The sequence below is a fragment of the Pan paniscus genome, chromosome 4, assembly GCF_029289425.2.
Source record: "Pan paniscus chromosome 4, NHGRI_mPanPan1-v2.0_pri, whole genome shotgun sequence".
Lineage (NCBI taxonomy): Eukaryota > Metazoa > Chordata > Mammalia > Primates > Hominidae > Pan > Pan paniscus.
Window position 1 is genome coordinate 68272466 of NC_073253.2, and position 21896 is coordinate 68294361.

Genomic DNA, 21896 nt, shown 5'->3' on the forward strand with positions numbered 1-21896 from the left:
ATTGTTTCAAATAGCTATAAAGAGGATAGCAAATGTCCCCAGCACACAAAAAATGATAAATGTTTGAGATGATGGATATGCCAGCTACTCTGATCTGATCACTATATATGTATTGCAACATCACTGTATACCCTATGAATATGCAAAATTATTATTTATCAATTTAAAATTAAATTGTTTTAAAAAATAAAATAATTGGAAGGTTATAACTTGGCACAATAATTAATAGTCAAATAAATGGACCAGAATATCCAATATCCAGCCCTGAAAACAGTCCAACAGTCATATGTATGCACACACACACACACACACACACACACACACACACACACAGAGTATTCCCCTTCCAAGACTCCCAGTAGATGCCTGAAACCATAGATTATCCAAACCCTATATGTACTATGTTTTTTCTTAAACATAGATACTTAGGATAAAGTTTAACTTAAATAAATTATCCACAGTAAGAGACTAACAACAATAACTAATAATAAAATAGGACAATATGGCAACATCAGTACTCTTGCATGTTGGCAGCATTAGTGAGTAAAATAAGGTTTATTTGAATACAAGCACTGTGATACCCTGACAACTGAGATGACTAAGTGACTAACCTGCAGGTGGTGTATACAGCATGGATACTGCTGCACAAATGAATGATTCAGGTCCTGAGTGGGATGGCACAATATTTTATCATGTTACTCAGACCAGCAAGCAGTTTAAAGCTTATGAATAGTTTATTTCTGGAATTTTCCATTTAATATTTTTGGACCACAGTTGACCACAGGTAACTGAAATTGTGGAAAATGAAACAGTAGATAAGGAATGACTACTATATGTGTTTGTGTACATATACCTATGCACACAGAAGTTACTCTGGTTGGAAAGTGGAAAGTAGCAAAGTAACATATAGATTATTTAATCTATAATGCTTAAAAATTGGCTACATGGTGAAAAATTATGCTAGATATTTACTCCACATGATAGATGAAAGTACATTCCAAATGGATTGAAGAGCTAAACAAAAATATCAAAATCATTAAAAAAAATAATTAGAAGACTGTATTGGTGACCTTTAACCTAATTTTTAAGATGATAGTAGTAATAATTATTGTATCCACAACTGTCATCTATTGAATGATTACCATGTGCCAAAGTATTATGCAAAGCAATTTACAGATATTATAATACCAAATTACATGTGGCAGCAAGAATTAGCATCTCTATAGGAAGGCCATGTGGGAAGGCCACAGAACCAACTAGATGTTAGTTGCAGTTTGAAATGAGAGCTGTATACCTCTAAATCGAGCCTCATCACCACTTAAGGTTTGTTTGTGTGTTTGTTTTTAACAAGATTAATAGAATTATTAGACACAAAATGCCTACAGCACTGTCTGGTCCTGTATGAACATAAGCAATTATTCATTTAGCTATAGTAGCTAAGAATGCAAACTATTCACTATGTACTTGACAGCTTGTTCACTTCGCTTTTTCTTGAAAACACTGTACCTTAGTTTATCCCTCTATAAATAGGTATAATAATAGTACTTCTATCATATAATTTTTGGAGTATTAAAAAGTTAATATATATATAGAGAGAGTGCTTAATCTGTGTCTGGCATGAAGTAAGTGCTCTGTCAATATGTGGTACTACTAACTGTTGGGCTTTGCTATCTTCCCTCATCAAAACAGTAGAAAAAGAAGGACCATAAATGGCCAAAAAAGGGGTAATCATGGATTTAAAAGACTATAACCCAATATTGGAATACTATTCTACCATTAAGAAGCATGGTTATAAAGATTATGTAGACATAAGACAATTCTCATGATAGAATGTTAAATGAAAAGCAGGATTCAAAAATCTCAGGGGAATATTTTCAATATTGTTATATGTACATTATTTGTATGGTTGTACATACAAACACATAGACATATATATGTATAGAAAACAGATAATTAAACAAATATACTTCATGTAAGTGGAATCATGTAGCATTTGTCTTCTGAAACTGACTTAATTTACTTAGCATAACGTCTTCCAGGTTCATCCTTGTGGTCACATATTGCAGGATTTCTTTCTTTTAAAGGCTAGATAACATTGCATTGTGTCTGTGTGTGTGAATATATATATATATATATATATCACATTTTTAAAATCTATTTATTGGATGGACATTTTTGTTGCTTTTACATTTTGGCTATTGTAAAGGGTGCCTCAATAGACATGTAAGTGCTAATATCTCTTTCAGATCATGATTTCATTTCTTTCAGATAAATACCCAGAAATGGAATCAGTGGATTATATGGTAGTCCTATTATTCGTTTTCTGATAAACTTCCATACTATTTCCCGTAGTGATTGCACCATAACTGTTGCCCATGAACAGTGTGCAAGGGTTCGAGTTTTTCCACAACCTCAACACTTGTTATCTTTTGACTTTTTGATAATAGCCTCCCTAATAGGTTTGAGATGATACCTCATTGTAGTTTTCATTTGCATTTCCCTGCTGATGAGTCACATTGGACATCTTTTTATATACCTATTGGCCATTTATGTTTTTTGTTGGAGAAATGTCTGTTCGAGTCCTCTGCCCTTTTTTAACCCCTTATTTTGAAGAGAGAGCCTGTAAGTTGCCTTTTCATTCTGTTGATTGTTTCCCTTACTGTGCAGCAGCATTTTAGTATAACACAATCACATTTGTCTATTTTTGTTTTTGTTGCCTGTGCTTTTGGTGTCATATTCATGAAATCATTGCCAAAACCGTCAGGAAGCTTTTCCTATTTTCTTCTAAGAGTTTTAGTTTCAAGTCATGACATTTAAGTCTTTAATCCATTTTGGGTTTACTTTTGTGTGTGATGTGTATATAGTATACAGTATAAGAGCCCAATTTTATTATTTTGCACGTGTATATACAATTTTCCCAGCACCATTTCTTGAAAAGGCCATCTTTTCCCTGTTGTATATTCTTGGCACCCTTGTCAAAGACCAGTTGACCATATGGGTGTGGATTTTATTCTGTTCCATTGGTCTATATGTGTCTCTTTATGCCAGCACCATACTGTTTTAATTACTGTAACTTTGCAAGATATATTAAAATCAGGAAGTATGATGCCTTCAGCTTTGTTCTTTTTCAAGATTGTTTTGGCTAATTGGGGTCTTGTGTGCTTTCATATGAAGTTTAAGATTTTTTTATTTCTATTTAAAAGTGCCATTGGTATTTTTTTTCTTTTTTTGAGATGGAGTCTCACTCTGTCACCCAGGCTGGAGTGCAATGGCGTGGTCTCAGCTCACTGCAACCTCCGCCTCCCAGGGTCAAGTGATTCTCCCGCCTCAGCCTCCTGAGTAGCTGGTACTACAGGTGCATGCCACCATACCCAGCTAATTTTTGTTTTTTTTTAATACAGGTGGGGTTTCACTATGTTGGCCAGGCTGGTCTTGAACTCCTGACCTCATGATCCACCTGCCTTGGCCTCCCGAAATGCTAGGATTACAGGCGTGAGCCACTGCACGCAGCCTGCCATTGGTATTTTTATAGGGATTGCATAGAATCTTAGACAACTTGGGGTATTATGGAGATTTTGACAACAATGTTTTACAATCCAGTAGCACAGGGTGTCATTTTGTTTGTGTCTTCTCTAATCTCTCTTACCAATGTTTTAAATAATATCCTTTGAAAATTTGTTATGCCTTCAAGCACCTTTATAAATAGTCTCTAAAATTTCAAAAGTGAAAGTATTTACTTCCTAGTTTGCCACACCAAGACATTTGTATAACGTAAGTAGAAATTTTCTTTGTTATGATCAATATTTTGCCTGACATCAATATAAATAAAAAATTATATGAATGAAACTGTTGAGAGACAAAGAAGTGGCTTTTAAATGTGACAAATAGAGATTAATTTATTAAAATACTAAGGGCTTTTTGACAAGGAATTTCAATATTATTTATATTTTACTATGGTTATAAGTGACTTTTCTAGCTCACTTAAATAGTTATTTCCAGGGTCATTCACTTGAGAAGTATACATTTACAAAAGTCAAGGCACATTTCAAGTTGCCAAAATAAAATTGCTGATGCTGTTTAGCTTGATTCATGTCAAATCAGTGAATTATACCTTTGGTGTTTTTTACCCCTCTGTTTTCAGTTTTACACCACCTCAGGAACAGATTCGCAAGCACTTTGCTGCCTCAACATGCCTTCTGTGGCTCAGTGACTTTGTTTTGCTCCAAATTACACAAGGCTTATTTCTGCCACAACTACCAGTGTTCAAATTTATTTGTCTTGCGTCTCCACATCTGGGATATCAACCAGAACATGTGGAAAAGCATGTCTGCATCATTATGGTATCAGTAAAGATGAAAGAATTAGTGGAAAGAATGTTGGACTTGGTTTCCGACAGCTGTGAAAGTGATCATGGGTTCTTCTATGGAAGCTTTCATTTTCTCATTATAAGATAAAAACAACAAAATGTGTTCTATCTTGCAGGGTTAGTTATGAGTATGCAATAATGAAGTATTTGTAAATGCATTTTGTAAGGCTAAGTATTTTTTACAAATATAAGATGTTATAACTTATTTATAATTTTTAAAGCTTTTATTTTAGGTTCGGGGTATATGTGCAGATTTATTACATGGGTACACTTGTGTCATGGGGGTTTGTTGTGCAGATTATTTAATCACCACTGCTAAGCCTAGTACCTGATGGCTATTTTTCTGCTCCTCTCCTTCCTTCCACCCTCTACGCTCAAGTAGATCCCAGTGTCTGCTGTTCCCTTCTTTGTGTTCATGAGTTCTCATCATTTAGCTCCCACTTATAAGTGAGAACATGCAGTATTTGCTTTTCCATTCCTGCATTAGTTTGCTAAGGATAATGGCCTCCAACTCCACCTACGTTCCAACAAAAGATGTGAACTCATTCTTTTTTATGGGCTCAACAGCGAGCTCTCAGGAGCTTTACAGCCCCAGCAGCAGGGAAAATTGAAATGGAAGAGTTCCCTGATTCCCACTGCAGGATGTGCAACAGGGGTGTGACTCGCCTGCTTGGTCACCCCACAGCTCAAACCCCTAGGGGAAGCATGCAGATGGGCAGGTACAGAGGCCAGGGCGAATGCTTTTGGGCTGCAGCCCCATAGCAGAGTCTAGGGATGGGTGTCTGCAACTCCCACAGCTCAAGTGGGCATGTGTTACCAAGATCTTTCAGTTTTGCCATCTGCTGACGGCTTGTGTATTAATCAGCTCAATTGACCCTCCGCCTTATCGGGAGGGCAGAGGGCCAGTGTGACAGGCTTCTGTATCCCGATCTTTTGCCCAGTGTCCCAAAAGAATTGGAACACACAGGCTTGAAGGATGAGTGCAAGGTTTTGCTGAATGGTGGAGGTAGAGCTCTGCGAGACGGGTGGGAGCCAGAATGGAGGATGGAGTGGGAAGGTGGTCTCCCCCTGGAGTTGAATCGCCCAACGGCCCCGACCACCCCTGGCCAAACTCCCCTCAGTGTCCTAACATCCCTCCTTTTCTCTCTTTCTCTGCCAAATCGTTCTGCTGCCTCTGGTATGCTGGTCTACTGGTCTCGATGTTCAACTGCTTGTGTGTGTGCCTGATAAGGTCTCAGGTTTACATGGGCACTGGATGGGGGGTGTCACAGGCCAGAGTGGTCTTGGAAAACGCAACATTCGGGTGTGAAAAGAGAAGTGCCTGTTCTCACTTAGGTCTGTGGGCACAGGCCCAAGGGTGGAGCCCTCTCCAGGGATTCGGCCCTTCTGTATCCAGCACTTCCCTGGCCTGCTCTCATATCAAAATGAGTGCCTGAGTTTAGAAAGAAAGCATGGTAGCACAATATAGCAACCTCTTGATTGCTCAACCAATTTTTCAAAGACTTGTTAAATACTTCTAAATATAAATTATCTTATAAGTAGTTGATCTATAATCTGACTTTAAGTAGTTGATCTATAATCTGACTTTAATATATTAAAGTGAGGTTGTCTGAACTGTTGTGAGGGTTAAATAAAATAATACACATAAAGTTCCTGACATATGTGAAGTACTAATTAAGTTGCAAATATAATTATTTTGTTCACAAATGCAATTTTCTAGGCATGATTTCAACAAAACAAACCCAAACAGGTTTATACTATACTCTTCAGGTTATCTAACCACTTTTTTTGGTTGCTTAGCAATGAAGGACAAAAAAACAAAGCTACCAGTGTGACTAAATACGTAATTCATATGATTGGAATTTCAGACCTTAGAAGTTTTTCAATAGTAGACATTGTCCTAATTGTGAAAATGGTAATAAACATTCCAAATTTGACTTTGCACTCATATTGAAATATGTTCCTACATATAAAGGCTACACTACGCTTTCGCAGTATTAAGTTATTTGGAAGGTATTTTCATAAAATAAAATTTTTGCTTATTATTGAATAAATTTAGGCTTTAATTTTCCATTTTAAAACAATAAAATGTATCAGGATCATGTGTTGTTTTTATTTTAATTATCTTGAGTTAATGGGTAAAAAACAGAGGCAACCTTCATGTGTTAATAAATATTTGACAAATGTGAAAACAATGTTTTCAGAGTACTTCAAGGAGACATGAGTAGAACTGAGCAAAGGGGAATTGAGTGATGAGAGGGCACACAGTAGCATAAGCAAGCTCTACTCAGAAAGACTGACATTATGGTAATCAATCCATATACTCATTGAGAACAGATATACCACACTGATTCTAGCTCTGCAGGTATGAACTTGAAGCATTCAGTAGCAGCAAGTGTAGTAATGAGAATATGAAGAATATTTTGTTATAGATTGTTAAATTATTTTGACATTATAATATGGAGTACAGCATTGAATTGACTGGCTCATTGAAATGATGCTAGAGTCATTTTAAAATGGTGTAGTGTTTAAAAGAAAAAAATATCAACGGTGTTAATGACAGTGACTCAGATGATGGTCCATAATAATCAAATTTAAGGATTCAAGTTAACCACAAGTAAAATAGAAACTATCCAAGCATATTTTTATAACATTAAACTAAATTTTAGCAATTAGTTAAAACATCATTTGTCATGCCAAATTAATTTGAATGTTGTTAATTTTGGAGTTTCCATTGGTATCAATTTACCAAAGTACTTTGTTAAAGACTTTTAGTAAAAATAACTTTAAATTTAACCAGAATATAGAATATTATTATTTATGGCTGGGCATGGTGGCTCACGCCTATAATTCCAGCACTTTGGGAGGCTGAGGCAGGCAGATCACGAAGTCAGGAGTTCGAGATCAGCCTGGTCAACATGGTGAAACCCCGTCTCTAATAAAAATACAAAAAATTAGCCAGACATGGTGGCTACTAATCTCAGCTACTCGGGAGGCTGAGGCAGGAGAATTGCTTGAACCCAGGAGGCGGAGGTTGCAGTGAGCAGAGATCGTGCCACTGCACTACAGCCTGGGTGACCGTGTGAGACTCTGTCTCAAAAAAAAAAATTATTATTTATTATATCTTAAGGAACTCTCATTAGAACCCCCCAAGTTTGTTAGAAATTTTTGAAAACTTTTTATTAAAGTATGACATGTTAAATTTGCTTCAAATTTAAAGCAATATGTGAGCTATAGCCATAATAGATATAAAAAATTAATATATATTTTAGCATTATTACAATAAAAATAATTTAAGTCAAAGCTAGGAGTTCTCATGGATGTTTTCTTTGAAAAAGAGTCTATTATCTTACTCAATATAGGAAAATTTTTGGAAACTTAAATGTGTTATATTGCTAATATTAAAGCACATGTCAAACTTAACGCTTGTTTTCCTTAAAAAAATAGTACAAAACTGCTCACAACCTCAAGATTTAGCTTAAAAACCAGAAACTCTGTGAAGCTTTTCCTGACATCCACACCACCACAGTTAAAAATAATAAGTTCATCACTTCCTGTGATTCCTACTCAAATTTTACATCTCACCCTCAGAATCTATCAGCATACACTGTTATGCTTTGATAACAAAGGACCACCAAATCCTAGCAGCTTAAAACAACAATGGTTTCTTTCTTTTCACATGAACATCTGTCAACTGGTAGTTTTGCTATGTACCATCCATTTATTCCGCCCTCAGGCTAGTGCAGCAGCGCCTTTCTAGAACATGCTTGTCACCCTGGCAGAGAGCAAGAGAGCTCTGGATGGTCACCCACCATCAACTAAATGCTCCAGCTCAAAAATGACAGGTTAATTTCCGCTGTCAGTGGCCCCACCTAACCACAAGGTGGCAGACATGGACATGCTACCCTGTGCCCAGAAGGGGTTGAATTTGGCACAAACTCCCACACTGCAGGTAAACTCCTCCGGGAGGTAGGCCTTAAAGGAATCACCAGAATCTTGTCAAGGGGATTATCACATTGATTAATTTCTTAGTAAGAACACTTAACATGAGATATACTCTCTTAGCAAATATTTAAGTGTACATTATTGTTGACTATAGGTACAATGTTTCACAGTAAACGTCTTGAGCTTATTCATCTTGCATAACTAAAATTTTATGCCTGTCCTTTGTTCATTGCGGCACCATTATTCGCAATAATCAAGATGTGAAAACAACCTACATGTCCATCAACAGATGAATGAATAAAGAAAATGTGGTATATATACGCAGTGAAATAATCTTCAGCCTTTAAAAAGAAGGAAATTCTATAATACACAGCAGCATGAATGAACTTTGAGGACATTACACTGTGTAAAGTAAGCCAGTCATAGAGACAAATACTGCATGATTCCTCTTATATGAAGTATCTAAAATAGTCAAACTCATAGAAGCAGGGAGTAGAATGGTTGTTGCCAGAGGCAAGGGGGGTGAGAAATAGGAGATCATTTTTTTTTATTAGAGACGAAATAAAAAAACAAAAACCTTCTTTTTAATTTCTCGTGTTAAATAGCCTGTATTTGCCTTAAAGAGATGAAATAGCCTCTGCATACAGCCAATATGTAAAGTGAAAGAAGACAGACACAAGGATGACATTCTGCATGATAACATTTATGAAGTTGAGCAAGATGTAAACCTCATGGATGGTCATAGAACACAGAGAGGTGGGCAGCTCAGGCGCAGGGCTGACTGGGAAGAACACCTCGTGAGGAGCTAAGAAAGTCCTGTCTCTTGATCTTAGTGGTAGTTACATGGGTATATACATACATAAAAATTGATCAACCCCTTTAAGATTGGACCTTTAAACATGTTCTTCCTTAAAATAAAGGCATTTACAGCTACTTGAGAGGCTGACGCAGGAGAATAACTTGAATCTGGGAGGAGGAGGTTGCAGTGAGCTGAATTAGCGCCACTGCACTCCAGCCTGGGTGACAGCAAGACTCCGTTTCAAAATAAAAAGGGGGTTTCAAAATTTTCTCATGTGTAGAACTTGGACTGAGAAGAAATAAGAGATCCACGTGAATCCATCTCTTGTCTAACATATTGTTAAGGAAAAAAAAAACACTGAATTGGTAGCTCAAAGAAGAAAACTCTTCAACAAGAATTAATATAAGAAAGTAAAAATTGGTGTACTTGGGATGTTTCCATAAATTCTATAAGCAATCTTTTTCTTAAGTGATTTCAAATCACTGTCATCTTCAATAGAAAGCTATATCCAGCCAATACATTTAATCAACTCTAAAGATACTCTAATGTAGTTGAAAAGAGATGCTTCCTGGAATAGGCTAATAGAAAAAGCCAGCTTGTCAGGAACCCTTGTCAATAGACATAAAGTTTTAAACAAAATTATTGATTCATATGCAGGACTAAAATGCACATGTTAAGGGGACATAAAGTTCTGTTATTTTATTAATAAGTGGGAAATATTCTTAATAATTCTTCCTTATTATGAAATCTTTATTCCATATACCACTGTTTATTGAGGTCCTTGAAAATCCAACCTTTCATCCTGCGTGGTCTTTGTAATTACTTAAGAAAATAAGAACCATATTTGGAGATTAAGTCCTTCTGGAGAAGTAGCATATATTATATAATAATTTTTATAAAGAAATGTGCGTTACTTTAGAAATTAAATGTATTGCGCATATAAAAAATAGCCCAGTCATTTTTATGTGCCAAATAAAACTAGCTGGTTTCTTCAGATTATTTAGTAGTTTACAAACAATGATCCATCTTAATGGTTCTCAAATGTATTCAAATGGCAGCGACATCATGAGACTCTTAAAAATATTATAATCTTTGTACAGCACTTTGAAATTTTTATATTTAATTCCTTAACACAAACCAGGAACTAATTTCTTAGCAAAAGAAACAAAAACAAACACTAAAATTATATTATATATGTAATAGATAGTCATAATCATTAGTACACACACCCTTTGAAAAGAAAAATGAATTATCAAATTAATGTGTTGAATCATTTTCAAGTTTTTCTGTATTTACTCTTTTGCTACTTTTAAGTTTTAACTCTGTTGATTATCATATTATTTATGAAACAATGAGAAAATTCGTATCATTCAATTTTAGCCTCAGAACATTTTGTTTCAAATTACAGAATACCAGACTGCTCTTGCTTGGTTTCATGGTCAATGATAAGAAATGGAAATCCTTTTCAGGTTTATTGTAACCAGTGAGGTTTTCTTAAGATTTTATTTTATTTCAGTTTTCTTACTGCAGTGAAGTTAAGGGAGTTTAGCATGTATTTACATATAAAGGCTATACTAAGAAATATCACAGGAGAATGGTCTCCAGTATTTTTCTTACTCCTATACTAGCACAAAGAATTTTGGCAAACTGTACCTCTGCACATTTTTAACTTACCAACTAAGATGTTTTATCATAAGCTTAAATAATTGCAAACAGTATAATTTCTGGTATGTTCAAATATTGACATGTAAATAAAACTGTTAAATCTTTCTTTTAAATATATCCAAAAAAGATATAAATATCATTGTCAGTTTTAATATTTGAATTAGCTCTTTTATAAGAGCCAAAAATTTTACAATGCTCCCTTTTCTGCTTGTACCTTGTATTTCTATTAACTTTGCCTGTAGAATTTTACCCAAATCAAATCTACTTTCATATTTGAAATTCTTTTGTTAATCTATCTTCTTTGGCACAAAAATCTACACACAGACATACACACACACACACATATTATATATATCAAAATTTTTTTTAATTTTAGACTATAAGGCTGTGTTAAAATATTTCCTCTAGATTCAATTACCATTTTAATTATTAGTAAAAAATTAGTTATATAACAAAATTATAAATACTGATAATTTTAAACATAGAAAAGTAAAATTTTATTTAAAAACGTAAGTCTGTGGATGTGGCTGTTTTTTACAATTGGTTCATTATAGTTAAATATTAGCCATTTCTAGAATGAGCTAGAGTTGAACAGACATTTCATTTCTATTATTCATTTTTATAGACATAAGTGCTGAGAAATTATATAGATGGAAATGAAAGGAATTTTGTGTACCAATGTCACTCAATTATTTGAACTGCTTTCAAGTTACATGGTAAAAGTCACATACTAATTGTATTAGTTAACTATCACACTGATCTATCAACAAAAATTATTTTTAACAGTATCATTAAAAAAGAAGAATTAGAAGCCACTTGAGTTGCAAATGAAATAGTTACACACCATGACAGCAATATACATTTTCCAATTCTGTAAAGTATGCTCATATGGACTTATCAAGACTATAAAATGACTCTTAATTGTACTTTTACTTTTTTACGTAGAAGCAAATTATTTGAATTGACACACTCAAAAAGAGTTGGAAAAAAATTTTTAAATGCTAATTTCAATACACTTTAGCCGATATAATTTTTGATCATACATTTTTATTTTATCATGTGTTTTAAATATATTTTTGCAAAAACATGGCACTATAGATTTAACTCTTTCAAATTATGGAAAATGTCTGTCATGTAGCCTAATTAGCAGTCACCATACTGCTTCCTTCTTTGACTGCTAAAAATTTCTATACTTTGGATTTTCTGTCAACCTGTATCCTCTTTGGTGAACAAATATAGCTATGGAGTATGGGAGAAAAACAAAAATTTGAGACAATATTATTGGCAAGACATTGTGCTAAGCTATTCCTTGTCTCTCAATTGATTGACCTTCTCCTAGTTCACTCTGTTGTAGTGTGATAGGTCTCTTCACTGTTCCTTACCAAGCAGGCACCTTCTACCCTATCAGGAAATAATCCCTCATTTCATAAAGACTTCTACTCAGTTATCACCTAATCAAATATAGCAACACACTGTTCACTGTCTTTTTTACTGTGCCTTGTTCGCATTATGTTCACCTGATGTATATTTATTTCCTTATAGCTTGACTCTACTCTCACCAGCATTTAAGATCCATGAGAGCAAATATTTTGTTGTTTCCTATTGTATCCCCAAGATCCAAACCAGTGCAAAGAACAGGATCTCAATAGATATTTGATACATAAGTAAATGAATGAATGAGAGTCTTTCTGACCTCAATTAACAGTCATATATTACAGGGAAAAAAAGATGCAAACAAGCACAGGATTAATCATAACCTATTTTGCCAAGTATGAGCATTTTAAAAATTGCTAACTAATAATGACTGATTTTCTAAATCAAAGAAATCTTTAACACTAAAAACCATCAAGAATCTATTATATCAGAAGCAAATACATATATTTAGCTGTTCCAGAAATTCAATGTATTTTTCGTATTTTCTTTCATGCTAGTAAATATTTCAGCAAGGAAATCACTGCTCCAGATACATTGGCTGTCAACCCTTATCTGGGCCACACCACAATGCTAACTTATTCTCACTTATCCTTGAGAAATGATCTGAAAATCTGCCTCTGCTAAGACATCAGTAGCTAATAACTGGATAAAAGCATTAAAATATATTTGAATGCTAAAGAAGAAGTTGTGTGATTGATTCAAGATAAAACTGGAAAATGTCTAGGGATGCTAGAATTTTTCACCTAGAAGAAAAAGGGAGTGTATTCTATTGGTGGGATTTGGGGCTTGAGAAACCAAATGATGAGAAGAAAAGTATTTTTCAGAGCATCCTTCACATTACCTGCATAAATGGGTAAGCAGCCACAGAGAAACTAAAGGAAGCTGTGACATTTCACCGAGCATGGTACCTGAGATCTGGGGCAAGCCTGAAGCAGAATTCGCTGATCACTGCATCTTTCCCATCCTACCGCATTGATGGGGCCCACTTACATGTAATATCATAAGAGATATCATTTTTTGCTTTGCCTCCTTGCTGTTTCTTTTGTTTTTAGTCTTCTGCTATATGGTGCATATATTCATTGATATCTTTTACCTCTAGAAGTTTGGAAGGTACGTGTGCTGTTTTACTTGTAAGTCTTAAAATCAAGCCATTAGCCTCTAATTATCAATGTCAAGAACGAAACAGCAAGTGTTTGCTTTTTCAGTGCTGAAATAATTAGTATATCTGTGCCTTCCTCAACACCCATAACCTTTTTTTGATGTTGTTTTGTGTTTCAATTATGATCTGTTATGTTTAATTCTGTTTCAATTATAATCTGAGATCATTTTAAGTATATTATCACTTTCAAAAATTGTGTTTTTTTCAACACACAATAGTTGTTCATACTTTCTTTGAATGATTTCAGTGCTCAACATCAGTGCTTTCCTATCATGACATAGATTATGAGTTTTTATTCTGAGGTAACTTTCATATAACTGACTATGCCTTCAAGTAATGCTTATTGTTAGGGACTCCAAGAAAAATGGTTCCTATCTTGTCATACTCATCTTCACTACTAACTCAAACTCCTCCAAATTAGAAGGTATTAAAGGCCAGGACTACCTTGTTTCCTACAAAGTCTGCAGCACTTCATTACCTTCTTAGAAGATAATGGAATCTTTGATGACTGCATTTATCTGGTACCCTCTGTGCTATATCTACTAGAAATCCATTGATGTTGTATTCATACTATGCCACTGCTACTACTCCCTACTGTTCACTTATGATTTCAATCAGGATTGGGGAAAAGAACAGTTCTGAAAGAAAGACTTAATCACATCACTCCTTTGCTTCAGATAGCCCAGCGAATTCCTTATCTAGAGAATAGTATTCAAACTGCACAGAAGATCCTTCATTACCTGGTCCAGGCCACCTTGAATTTGCACCTGAGCGAGTGTCTTACTCACCTTGCCCTTGTCCTGGTCTTGTTCATATGTATAGATAAAAACAGAACAAAACTTTTTGTCCTTAAATTGGTTTATTTAAGGTCCAAAATTTAAACCATCCCTTATTTTACTTATTTTATTTTTGGTATTTTATTTAGCATTAAAAATCTGAATGAAAATCAACTCACAGCAAGCAAACACTTCAATAGTGATCAAACATGGAAACATACAATATAAATAAACATAGGGCAATTATCTATGAAAGAGTTATCTTTGCATTTTGACAAATAACAAGGGAAATATCATCCTAGGCAAAGCCATCTACAGTGCAAGCCAGAAAACACTTTGAAAAAACATTCCCAGTGCTTTTGGCTATGAATATTAGCTTCTCAATGTTCATAAACATGAAGAACTATTCAAATCAACCAAGGATATCATTCACTGACAGTCACTGGGAACCTCTCGGAAAGTGTTGGTCATTCATGACTGTTTGACTGTATTGACCGACAGGTCAAATAATTTTTTAGTAGTAATATAAAGTGAAGAACATCTTTTTATAATTTATTTTACATTTTCCTCTAGAAATTGCTTATTGCAAAGTTCTATGAGTTCCTATAACATTTATACATAGAGTAACTGTTAAACCTAAGTTAAATTCCACAAGACATTACTGTGTTTTATGAGGTCAGCTTCCCTGATCTATGTTAAGCCTTCTTCCAAATTACACTCAACCAGCTAGGAACGTTAGGTCACGAATTCTTCACAGCAAAGAGTAAATATGCTTATTTTGACTGGGATCAAAGGACAGGCCTTCAGTATGTTGATATATTTGCTATAAATTTCTAAAACTATGTACAGGAATTGCTCCCACCTCCTTTAGTTTTATAACCATAAAAAGCTGTTTATCGAATAAATCTGTAGACTTCTTAAAGTTTGGGAATAAATCAAGAAAACGGAGATACTTTTTTTGGATAATGGTAAATCTAGGTAATTTTCATTTTCTAGTTTATTCTAGTTATATCTTTAATCTAAGTTTTTATACTTAGAGTAATAAAATAACTGGATTTGCACTTATGCACATCTCAGTCTTTTTAATTTAAAGTACATGTATTTATGAATTATTAGCCACTTTTAACCATTAGATGAAATCAAGTTACTACTAATTTTATGTGCACATTTCTATCAGGCATAAGAAAAGTTGTTAACCTTCATTTCTAGTTAATCTAACGCAGTCTTTTGATGACAGATGCCTTTTATCATCCCAGAGTCAGAGAATTCAAGAAAAATTCGGTGCCAGAGTCTGGTGCTGATCATAATTCCAAAAGACACAGTCTTGAATGCCACAATCCTGAATGTTGAAATACAGAAAGATCAACATCTCTAAAGATCAAAATCCCTAAAGTCTAAAATGACTAAAATCTAAAATTTCTAAAGTCTAAAATTCCAAAAATTGAAATTCCAAAAGATTAAAGTCCCAAATATTGAAATCCTGAAAACCAGATTCTGGGTAATGGATTAACGTGTTTTCAGTTATAGGCAGGATGGTTCATATTAGTTGCATCATGTTAGGTGGGAATATTTCCTTGCTATTATCTTTATTTGGAAATTAAGTATGATTTGAGGAGGTACATATGAGTGCCAAGTTGAGAAGGGTTGGACTTGTGGACTGATTAAGGAATACCTAAAAAGCTGGTACAGCATTATTTTGGGTGTATCTGGCAGGGTGTTTCTAGAGGAGATTAGTGTGTAAATTTGAGTTGAGGAGGTGGAGAAGATCTGCTGCCAGAGTACTGCTGTTACTAAAAGTGTTAGGAATTGGATTACTGCCTAGTGAAAATTTTTAATGGGCTTTTCAGGTAAAAAGCTCTCATTATAGTAGTTTTCCTAGCATTAAACTAAAAGATTTTTTTTCTTTAATTTCTACATATGCTTAAAACATGTCTTCTCTTTGGTACATTTTTTTCCACTTTCCAACTTTTCTTTTAGGATCAAGGGGTACATATGCAGGTTTGTTAATTGGGTAAGTTGTGTGTCATGGGAGTTTGGTGTACAGATAATTTGGTCACCCAAGTAATCAAAATAATACTCAATAGGAAGGTTGTTAATCCTCCTCCAACCCTCCAACCTCAACCAGGCCCCTGTGTCTATTGTTCCCTTTTTGCGTCCATACATACTCAGTGATTAGCTCTCACTTATAAATGAGAACATGTGATATTTGGTTTTCTGTTCCTGCATTAATTTGCTTGGGATTATGACCTCCAGTTCTATCCATATTGCTGCAAAGGCCATGATGTCATTTTTAAATAGCTGCATAGTATTCCAAGGTGGGTATGTATCACATTTCTCTCCCTTTTTTTTTTTCTTGAGACAGGGTCTTACTCTGGCACACAGGCTGGAGTACAGAGGTACAATCACAGCTCATGTCAGCCTTAACCTCTTGGGCTCAAGCCACTCTCCTGCCTCAGCGTCTACAGGTACATGCCATCTTGCCTGGCTAATTTTTTTTTTCTCGAGACAGGGTTTCATCATGTTGCCCAGGCTGATCTCAAACTCCTGGGTTTAAGCAATAGGCCTGCCTTGGCCTCCCAAGATGTTGGGATTACAGCCATGAGCCACCATGCTTGGTCACCACATTTTCTTTCTCCAGTCCACTATTGATGAATATCTAGGTGGATTCCATGTCTTTGCTATTGTGGATAGTGCTGCAGTGAATATACACATGCATGTGTCTTAAGGTAGAAAAATTTATGTCCATTTTGGTATATAACCAATCATAGAATTTCTGGGTCAAATGGTAGTTCTATTTTACATTCTTTGAGAAATCCCTAAACTGTTCTCTACACTGGCTGAATTAATTTACATTCCCACCAGCAGTGTATAACCATTCTCTTTTCTCTGCAACCTCTCCAGCATCTATTATGTTTTGACTTTTTAATAATAGTCATTCTGACTGGTATCTTATCATTTTGATTTGCATTTCCCTAATGATTAGTGATATTGAGCATTTTTTCATGTTTGTTTGCTGTGTGTATGTCTTCTTTTGAGAAGTGTCTGTTTATGTCCTTTGCCCATTTTTCATTGTGTTATTTGTTTTCTGCCTGTCGATCTGTTTGAGTTCCTTATAGGTTCTGAATATTACACCTTTGTCAGGTGTATAGTTTGCAAATATTTTCTCCTACTCTGTAGGTTGCCTGGCCTCCCCAGTTGCTGGAGTTACAGCCACTGTTGCCGGAGATCCAAGGTCCCTGGGTCTCTGCATGTATCTGAGCTATGGGTCTGCCCAGACCCCATGCAGCTCTCTTGCCAGTCTGGAGGCCCTGGGTTGGGGGGTGTCAGTGGGGATCTCCTGAGCCCAGGGTTGCTAAGGTCTGTGGCAGAAATATGAGTCCACGGGGGCTCTCACTCACTCACTGTTTTCCAGGGTGGGAATCCTGCCCTGGCTCTGTGTCAATCCCGTGTGGGTGGCTATCCTGTCTAGCTGTTCTCTGTTCTCCATAGGTCATTTTCTTCCTCAGTTAATCTCAGTGTGTCTACCTGGATGATCCAGTTGAAGAGATAGTGTTTATGCCCCACTTATTCTCTCCATGAGAGCAGCATGCACTAGCTGCTTCTATTTAGCCATCTTGGCACCCCCCACCTTTGGTACATGTTTTGAGACCAAGGTTATTACTATTTTTTTTTTGCCAGTGTTGCATAATTTCTATTGCCTCCTACAGGGGAGGAGATGACTTTCATTAGGTAGAGCAAACACTCTTTGAAACTTACCAACATTAACCAGTTTTGAAAATGGAGGGAGTAATTGTGCTCTTCTTCCATCCTTCAGTAAACCTCCCCTCAATTTCCTTCACTTTTTTTTTCAAATTCTCCCCAACCTTTCAATTTTTGAGCATCTCATAACAGACTTGGTCCTCTTCTTTCGGTATCCTCACTTCTCGGTGATTTCGCCCAGGCTTGAGCTTTGATCCTCCATCTCTCTGCTAATGCTCCCAAATACTTATCTCTAGTCCTGACCTTGCTCCCAAACTCCAGACTCATACATCCAACTGCTGACTTGCCTTCTGCACTTGGATGTCCAATAGTATGCCAACTCAGCATGTCCAAACTAAACTCCTACCCCTCCCCCACAGAGCCTTTGCTCTGTCTCTTCCCTCTGCTGCAACACTCCCCCAGAAAACTGATTGGCTAAATTCATCTCCTACAGTCTTTGCTCAAATATTACCATTTCAATGAATCCTGCCTTGACTGCTCTATTTATACTGTTACCTGCTTCTCTCTCTAACCGTAGGCACCTAGACACCCTAATCCTCCTTACTGTTCCTGCTCTACCTTTTTTGCCCACAGCACTTTTATAACCTACTATTTGATTTCCCTATTTATTTTGTATCGCATCTCCCATCCCCACTCCCCAGGATATACGTTTCTTAAGGGCACCATCTTTTTCTCTTTAGTTCATGGTATATCTCCAGCACCCAGTACACTGCCTGGCACATAGTAGTTACTGAATGTAGTTATTTATTGAATGAATGTATGCCAATAACAAACCCATTTCTAAACTCCCAGTAGATGTAAACTTGTGTATACAAGTATGAATGAAACTTTAGCATATGAAAAAAAACTCTATCTTATTGCCCTCCACGCTGCACTGTTTTCTTTTCCTCCATGCATTAACTCCTTTTCTTGTTTAGTTACTTCTCCTCCCTTCTCCTTTCTTCTCTTCCCTTGTCAAGTGCCTGGTGGTCTTCTGCTGCACCTTGGCTTATACTCAGTGAACTGTTGCAAAGTGGAGTAACATAGAAGTGAAAGACCTATTTGAATCTCTTTTCCTTAAATTAATATCTCTGGACCTTTGTTCTCATTACTATGTGTGCAGAAAATTCAGGAAATATTCTCTGAATTTAACTGAGATCAGCAAAACTATATACCCGATTTGCCCAGACTTAACTGTATTGTTGAATGAATATGTAAAGGAGCTTTAAAATGAGGGTGCGTGTGTATTACAACATACGATGTTGTCATCTAGGAATGAAAGATTATGCATGTGATGTATAGCCACACAGGTTCTAAGACTCACAGAAAATGAAATCATTTGAATTTGACATTCTAGAATGCATGGCTTTTAAATGCTGGATTTTTTCAACTCAATCAGAATTTAACAGGCATAGATTCTGTGATTTAGGGTACAGAGTTGACCAATTTTTTCAGATAAGAACATCATTATACAACATGCTAGATCTAAGGTAGCTATTAAAATATTAAAACCACAATCACGTTTCTTTTTCCTTCTAGTATGTGAATGAGAATTTCTATAGTGCTGTCTCATATCCTCAACCTGGACTAGGAAGCTCACAAGTTCAACTGTCATTCTAGATCCACGTTGAATTCAGGTGTTTTTTTTGCTGGTGATATTTCTGAATGGCCAAAGCATTCCTGCTGTTTCATAAAATCTGAAGAACTGATTACTCCAGTACTTAGTGGCACTTTTACTAATAAGTATAATACCTGAGAGGTTTTTTGTTTGTTTTTCTTTACCAAATATATCTTTTGTGAATATTTTCTTCCAGTCTGTGCCTTGCTTTTTCATTGTCTTGACAGTGATTTTTACAAGCAGAAATTTTAAATTTTAATGATGTTCAATTTGGTTTTTTTTCATCGATTATGCCTTTGGTATTGGGTCTAAGAAGTCATCACCAAACTCAGTTCATCTAGATTTTTTTTCCTGTGTTATATTCTAGGAGTTTTATAGTTGTTTGATTTACATTTACGTTTTTGATCCATTTGATTCATTATTGTGAAGAGTGTGAGTTCTTTGTCTAGTCTCATTTTTTTTGCATGTTGATATCAAGTTGTTCCAGCACCATTTGTTAAAAAGTTTCCTCTTTTCTCCATTGTGTTGTGTTTGTTTTCTTGTCAAAGATCATTTGACTATATTTATGTGAGTCTATTTCTGGACTCTCTATTCTATTACATTGATGCATTTGTCTACTCTTTCACCAATACCACACTGTCTTAATTACAGTGGCTTTATAGTGAATCTTGACATCAGGTAATGTCTGTCTATCTTTCTCTTCTCCTTTAATAATGTGTTAGCTATTCTGGAATGTATGCCTCTCCATTATAACCTTTATAATCAGTTCATTGATAGTCACTAGAAAATTTGGGGGATTTTGACTAGTATTGCATTAAATTTATAGATCAAGTTGGCAAGAACTGACATTTTGACAATATTGAGTCTTATTATTCATGAACATAGAGTATCTATTTACTTAGTTCTTTGATTCTCTTATTAGAGTTTTATAGTTTTCCTCATATAGATCTTATACATATTTATTAGAATTATATCTAAGTATTTTATTTTTGGAAGATACTAATGAAATTGTATTCTTTTTAATCTCAAATTCCACCTGTTCATTGTTGGTACAAAGAAAAGCAATTGACCTTTTATGATAGCCTTGCGTCTTGCAACCTTGCTATAATGACTTATCAGTTCCAACATTTTTTTGTTGATTCTTTCCAATTTCCAAATAGACAATTATGCCATCTGCACACAGTTTTATTTCTTCCATCTCAATCTATATACATTTTCTTTTCTTGTCTTTCACAGCAGCTAGGACTTCCAATATAATATTGAAAAGCAGTAGGGAGAGGGACCATCCTTGCCTTGTTCCTGATCTTAGTGGAAAATCTAAGTTTCTTACTATTAAGTATGATGTTAGCTGTGGGGTTATTTGGTAGATATTCTTTATAAAGTTGAAGAAGCTTCCCTCTATTCGTAATTTACTGAGAGTTTTATCATGCATGGATATTTGATTTTCTCAAAGGCTGTTTCTGCATCTGTTGATATAATCATGTGATTTTTCTTCTTGAGCTTGTTGATATGATGGATTATATTAATTGGTTTTCAAATGTTGAAACAGCCTTGGATACCTGGGATAAATCCCATTTGATTTTGAAGCATATTTTTTATATGTGGTTGAATTCTATTTACTCATATTTTGTTGAAGATGTTCATATATATGTTCATAAGGATATTGGTCTGTAGTTTTCTTTTCTTGTAATGTCTTCTTGAGGTTTTTGTATTTGGGCAGCTATGGTCTCATAGAATGAGTTGGAAAGTAGTCCTACTTCTATCTCTGAAAGAGATTATGGAGATTTGATATGATTTCTTCCTTAAATGTTTGGTAAAATTCACTTGTGAACCCATCTGTGCCGATGCTTTCTATTTTAGAAGGTTATTAATAATTGATTCAATTTCTTTAAAAGACAAGTGTATCCAGATTATTTTTCTTACCTGAGTTTTGGCATATTGTGCTCTTCAAGAAACTTGTCCATTCTGTTTTATCTAGGTTATCGAATGTGTGAGCATAGAGTTGTCTATATTATTTTTTATTATCTACCTAATGTCTTCTGTTGTAATGATGTTCATTTCTTTCTTTATGTCCTTTATTTTTATTAGCCTTGGTTTTGACTTTGTTAATTTTTCTCTATTATTTTCCCATTTTCAATTTCACTGATTTCTGCTCTAATTCTCACTATTTTTTCTTCTGCTTTCTTTGAATTTATTATTTGCTGTTTTTTAAGTTTACGAAGGTGGAAGCTTAGATGATTGATTTAGATCTTTCTTTTCTAATGTATGCATTGTGTCTAAATATTCCTCTAAGCATTGCTTTCACTGCATCCTCAAAACTTTGATAAATTGTGGTTTCATCTTTATTTAGCTCAAAATATTTTAAAATTTCTAAGATTTCTTCTTTGATTGATGTG

The 21896-nt window shown here is 35.1% G+C and overlaps 1 protein-coding gene across 2 annotated transcripts in view; it reads right to left on the bottom strand.

Annotated features, from left to right (window-relative positions):
* Nucleotides 1-21896, bottom strand: part of FBXO4 (F-box protein 4) — a 216320-nt gene that overhangs the window by 63051 nt on the left and 131373 nt on the right. Inside the window, exon 6 of one of the 2 annotated variants that reach the window (XM_034960126.3) lies at nt 15347-15483. The exons of the other annotated variant lie outside the window; for it this stretch is intronic. Within the exon in view, the coding sequence (XP_034816017.1) occupies nt 15446-15483 (38 nt within the window). The 3' untranslated portion in view covers nt 15347-15445. Of the gene's footprint in view, nt 1-15346; nt 15484-21896 lie in introns of those variants that run through there. 2 annotated transcript variants of the gene reach the window in all.